Source organism: Myotis davidii, unplaced genomic scaffold (genome assembly GCF_000327345.1).
Source record: "Myotis davidii unplaced genomic scaffold, ASM32734v1 scaffold1569, whole genome shotgun sequence".
Classification (NCBI taxonomy): domain Eukaryota; kingdom Metazoa; phylum Chordata; class Mammalia; order Chiroptera; family Vespertilionidae; genus Myotis; species Myotis davidii.
Window position 1 is genome coordinate 215,287 of NW_006299704.1, and position 5,818 is coordinate 221,104.

A 5,818-nucleotide genomic window follows, 5' to 3' on the forward strand; every position below is an offset into this window, starting at 1 on the left:
AGTGGGAGAGGAAACCCACCACAGCGACTGGGAGTGGGAGAGGAAACCCGCCACAGCACCTGCGAGAGGGAGCGGAAACCCGCCACAGCGCCTGGGAACTGGAGAGGAAACCTGCCACAGGGCCTGTGAGCTGGAGAGGAAACCCGCCACAGCGACTGGGAGTGGGAGGGGAAACCCAGCAGGAGCAGCTCGGAGTGGGAGCGAAGCCTGCCTCAGCTGGTTTCGCTCCCCTCTCTGCTTGGCTCCAGCCACTGGAAGCCCTATTCTTGCAGGAATCTTCCTGCAACGGGCCTCTAGTCCTATATAATAAAAGGCTAATATGCAAATCGACTGAACGACTGGTTGCTATGACGTGCACTGACCACCAGGGGGCAGACGCTCAATGCAGGAGCTGCACCCTGGTGGTCAGTGTGCTCCCACAGGGGGAGCGCCGCTCAGCCAGAAGCCCTGAGCCGGGTACACAGCTGGTGAGCGCAGTGGCAGTGGTGGGAGCCTCTCCTGCCTCCATGGCAGTTGGACATACCCCTAGGGCTCCTGGACTGTTAGAGGGCATAGGCTGGACTGAGGGACCCTCCCCCGACCCCCCAAGTGCACAAATTTCGTGTACCGGGCCTCTCATATACTATAATTGGAACGATACAGATTAGCATGGCCCCTGTGCAAGGATGACATGCAAATTTGTGAAGTGTTCCATATTTAAAGAAGAAGAAAAAAAAGAACACGTCCTTTTAAGTTAATCAACTAGTGAAAAAAGTCTAGCTGAAGCCAGGTGACCCCCAGTAGGAGAGTGTTTCTTTGTGGGGCGGGAAAGGCAGCATGAGGTTTTAGCTGTACTTTCTTACTGGTGCAACTGGTGAACTGCGCATTTAAAACACGCTGCTTCACCTGCCTGCTCCCTGAGGCCTGTCCCGTGCCCTTAGACTGCTCTTCTTAGGGCTGTGTTCTGTCAAGACCAGGGGTGGACCGAGTCGAGGGCTCATTCTTCCCCTCACCACGTTCTTGCGGAAGTTACTGTCTGACATTTGCACTTAGTCCAAGAATCACTCAGTAATCTCAAGAACAAGATCTGCTTTGTGCCCCCCCCAGTGATCGTGAGTCACCCTTGAGTGTAAGCAGCTGTGTCCGCAGCAGCCTCTGGTGATGTTTCCTCAGAACCCTAGTTCCTCAGTGCCCAATGGATAAAGTTCTAGACTTAGGAATGTTTTGTTTCTTCCAGAAATGCATACTGTATAGTTAGCATTCATACCTTTTTTTATTTTTCCATAAAAATTCTCTAGAGTTCTTTAAAAAAATATCAGCTTCCCCTTTTGAGACTCTAAACCAGCCGTGGGCAAACTATGGCCCGCGGACCAGATCCGGCCCGTTTGAAATGAATAAAACTGTTGAAAAAAAAGACTGTACCCTTTTATGTAATGATGTTTACTTTGAATTTATATTAGTTCACACAAACACTCCATCCATGCTTCTCTTCCGGCCCTCCGGTCCAGTTTAAGAACCCATTGTGGCCCTCAAGTCAAAAAGTTTGCCCACCCCTGCTCTAAACTGATCTCCCCATAACCTGCCTTTTGTTAACCTTCAGCCAGGTGCCCCCTTCCCTCCCCCACGAGGTCTGAAGGCGAAGGTCTTGAGTACCCTGTGAACCCCTGGCTCCAATCTTTACTCAGACCATTGACACCTCTACTGAAGTGTCAATTTAAGTCATTCGTCCTTTTAAGACTTTTCCCAACTCTTTTCACTTATATTATTACTCTTTCTAGCACTTAAGTTATATTGTACAGTTTAGCTACTAAACTTACACCTCCCTCACACACACTGCTTTGCATAGCACTTATATGTAATCAGAATTTAGTAAATGAATGGAATCATTGTCAAGGTTATTAGAGCTTGGAAAAAATAACTGAATTATGATTCAGCCAAAACAGAGACATGGTGCTCACAGAATTGATTGCTTAATGAGTGATTACAATGCATAATGCAAAGTGACAGAAAATGCAAGTGTCATTTATTAACAGATGGGCATGGCTCTTAGGTTTATTTGCATAAGTATATTTAAAACTAGGTAAATTGGTCATCAGAAATTCACACGAAAAGACCAAAGGAAATGTGGTATCTTATGGTTAACGATATTCTTTGATGTGAGCATATAAAATAACCCTACTTTTCTACTCTGAAACAGACTGACTACAGCTGTTGACCTACCTCCTGAGTTCATCCACCTTTACATATCAAATTGCATCTCTACTTGTGAACAGATTAAGGATAAATATATGCAGGTAACCAATAGAAATTTTAGTAAATTTTATAAATAACCTGCCAAGAAAATGGGCACACTGAATTTTTCTTTGCTTTTTCAGAATCGTTTGGTGCGTCTGGTGTGTGTCTTTCTTCAATCCTTGATCCGTAACAAAATCATCAACGTGCAGGACTTGTTTATAGAAGTGCAGGCGTTCTGCATTGAGTTCAGTAGGATCCGAGAAGCTGCCGGCCTTTTCCGGTTGTTGAAGACATTGGACACTGGGGACACGCCTTCTGAGACCAAAATGTCAAAGTAGTACCTCATCAGCACCACCTGTTCAGCTGTGCTGTGATCTGTTTTAACTGTTATAACCCTGAGTGGATTTTTTGTTGTAATATTATAAACAACACTTCAGCTACTTAAAGCAGTTTAACTTTCCTGGGTGACTTTTTCCTTCAGAAGAATTTTTGGTAAGAACTTGAAAAATGTCTTTAGGTGTCTTACAGAAGGAATGGTTATCCAAAGAAAGATTATTGCAAAAAAGTAGGTGAGGTTCTTAGCACTAAAAAGCAAGGTGTTTTTGTTAAAATAAATTGCAGGCTTCTGATTAAGAATCCAGCTTTCCTAAAGTTCCGATGTTAAATGTATTTAATGAGAGAAAATGATGACTAAGACTTTGCTATACTGACCTTTAGGTGAAATCAGTTGAATGTTTTTGGGTCCAAGTGGCAAATAGGTTGATCCTTGAACCCATTACGCAGGTAACTTCTCATTAAGCAGAGTTTTTATCAAGGACATACTTGTAGCTTTATCCTTTCTTGTTTGAGGACTTAACAGATATAACAAAAATAAATTCATTTCCTGGGCCTCTTATAAACACGGGAAGTCTTAGAAACCTTGATCAGGGTTTTAACAGCTAGTATAGTTTTCTGTTTTGTTTTTTTTTCTCAAGATGTTATTTAGTTATGAGTCTAGCTAGGATAGTAATTTTTGAGGAGAAACATCGTCTGTACTTTGGGGAGGAATCTCCATGTAAAATAAACTGCTTGCTCTGCTGGGGGTGCAGGTGCCGACTGAGAAGCAGGAGGGCATCGTGTGGGCTCAGGACAACAGTGCCTTACATTAAAGTTGTTTTTTATAAACTCTATGATCAGAATGTACTTTTTTCTTGAAATTATGAAAAATTATTCATATAATGAGGTATTTTCAAAGCATGTACAGCCAAACCTTGTTTCTTAAACGTCTCTCATCTTGAACAATTAAGTTCTCAATGGAAAAAAGTCTCAGTTGTGGAACCAAACTTTAGTTTTTGACTGCTGAGCTGTGAATATTTTCGTGAAATGGATGAGCAGCAGAGTTTTAAGACATTAAGAGGCATCAAGAGGGCTACTGAGGCTAAGGGTGTGAAAGAAGCAATGACCACAGGCAGTTGAAGAGGTAGGAAAACTGGCTGATTTGGGTGAAGGAAAAGCAGTGCGCCCGCGGCAGCATTTCCAGGCAGCAACATGAAAGACACCCCTGGGACCAGTGCTGAAGGGGGTGGTTTGATAAATGTAAGAAAAGACGTGTTTGTTTATATATTAAACAGTATGCACTGTGTATGAGAAAGGTTAAAATGGGATTTAGGGGCCTGGAATGGATTAATTCAATTCACATTATTTTTAATGTGGAAAATGGTTCGGTTTTTGAACAGGTCACTTCTCCAACAGCCTCTGAACAAAGTAAGTTTGAGCCGCGAGGTTCCACTGTATTTTATAGGGAAACCAGAGGCCCGATGCATGGAATCCGTGTGCAGAGGGCAGTCCCCTCCGCCCAGCCTGCACCAGCTCGCAGTCCTGGAGCCCTCCGGGTCGGGCTACACCGGCACCTGGACATCCCTCTCGCAGTCCGGGACACCACATGCACCAGGGCCATACTTTTCATGCAGGTGAAAGGCATCTTGCTGTTGTATTAGCAGCTACATTTTCCCCCCGATTATAACGTGATCCTTCTGAGGCAGTAGTACCATCTTCCCCATCTTACGGGTGGAAAAACTGAAGCAGAGACAAGTAATTGGCTTTGTCACACAGTTGTGTGTCAGAATCAGGGCTGACCAGAAAATGTGCAAGCCAGAGTCCACGCATGTCATCGCTGCATCATCCTGTCTTTTCAGTGTTAAAGTAGCCTTGCCAGATTTTAATTTTTAAATTTAAGAGACTGTTCCCAATATATAGGGTAGGGTCCCTGAGCCTGACCTGCGATCAGGGCCATCTGCAGGGTGACTGGCGGGTGGGGCGACCCCCTGCTGGCACCTGCCTTGGCTTGGCAACCTGGTGCCAGCTAGCCTGCTAGCCGGTTGCCTCCCTCTTGGAAGTGTTGCGCGTCTGCCCCCAGTGGTCAGTGCACATCATAGTGACCAGTTCCGCCATTCGGTCAATTTGCGTATTAGGGTTTTATTATATAGAGGCCAGCACATGAAATTCGTGCATGGGGAGGAGGAGGGTGTCCCTTAGCCCAGCCTGCACCCTCTCCAATCTGGGACCCCTTGGGGGATGTCTGATGCCAGTTTAGGCCCGATCCCAGTAGTCAGACATCCCTCTCACAATCCAGGGCCGCTGGCTCCTAACCCCTCACCTGCCTGATCACCCCTAACCACTCTACTGGCCAGCCTTCTTGCCCTCAACTGCCCCCCCCCACCAGCCTGCTCACACCCAACTCTCCCCCCTGCTGGCATGATTGCCCCCAACTGCCCTCCCCTCCTGGCCTGGGGGCCAAAGAGCTGCATGTGGCTTGCCAGCCGCAGTTTGCCGACCAGTTCCAGTCCAATCTTCAGCAACAAGTTCAAGAAAACCAAGCCTAGTGATGTGAAGTACAAGTTTCAATCTTATAACGTTTGAAAAGTAATACTCCTAGGTTTATAATAAATTTGATCTCAGGTATATCCTTATGAAAGTAAGGGGCTTATACTAGAGGCCCGTTGCACAAAAATTTGTGCACTCGGGGGATGGGGGGGGCTGCCCTCAGCCCAGCCTGTGCCCTCTCGCAGCCTGGGACCCCTCGGGAGATAACACCCTGCTGGCTTAGGCCTGCTCCCGGGTGGCAGAGGGCAGGCCCAATCCCTAGGTGCAGCCCCTGGTTGGGCTCAGAGCAGGGCTGATTGGGGAGTTGGGGCGCCGCCCTGTCATGCACAGAGCAGGGCGGATCGGGAGGTTGCGATGCCACCCTCAGTCACGCTCAGGGTAGGGCCGATTAGGGGGTTGGGGCACTGCCCTGTCACACACAGAGCTGGGCAGATCAGGGGTTTGGGGCGCCGCACTGTTTCACACTCAGGGCAGGGCCGATGGGGAGGTTATGGCTCTACCCCGTCACACACAGAGCAGGACCCATGGGGGCTGGGGTGCCACACCCTGTCACACACAGACCTGCAGGGCGATCATGGGGTTGGGATGCCTTCCCCTGTCACAAACAGAGCAGGGTGGATAGGTAGGTTGTAGCCCCACCCCCTGTCACACACAGAGCCGCAGGGCCATCAGGGGTTTTGGGCACTGCCCCGTCACGCTGATCTGGGTGGGTGCTGGGAGGCCTCGTGGCTCTGCTGATCCC

General features: G+C 47.7%; 1 protein-coding gene across 2 annotated transcripts in view; it reads left to right on the forward strand.

Moving 5' to 3' along the window:
• Positions 1 to 3,383, forward strand: part of CNOT11 (CCR4-NOT transcription complex subunit 11) — a 15,132-nt gene extending 11,749 nt beyond the window's left edge. For both annotated transcript variants that reach the window (XM_015571565.1, XM_006775418.2), the window contains 2 exons: positions 2,177 to 2,273; positions 2,355 to 3,383. In XM_015571565.1, the coding sequence (XP_015427051.1) occupies positions 2,177 to 2,273; positions 2,355 to 2,552 (295 nt within the window). In that variant the 3' untranslated portion in view covers positions 2,553 to 3,383. The remainder of the gene's footprint in view (positions 1 to 2,176; positions 2,274 to 2,354) is intronic.
• Positions 3,384 to 5,818: the final 2,435 nt, after the last annotated feature.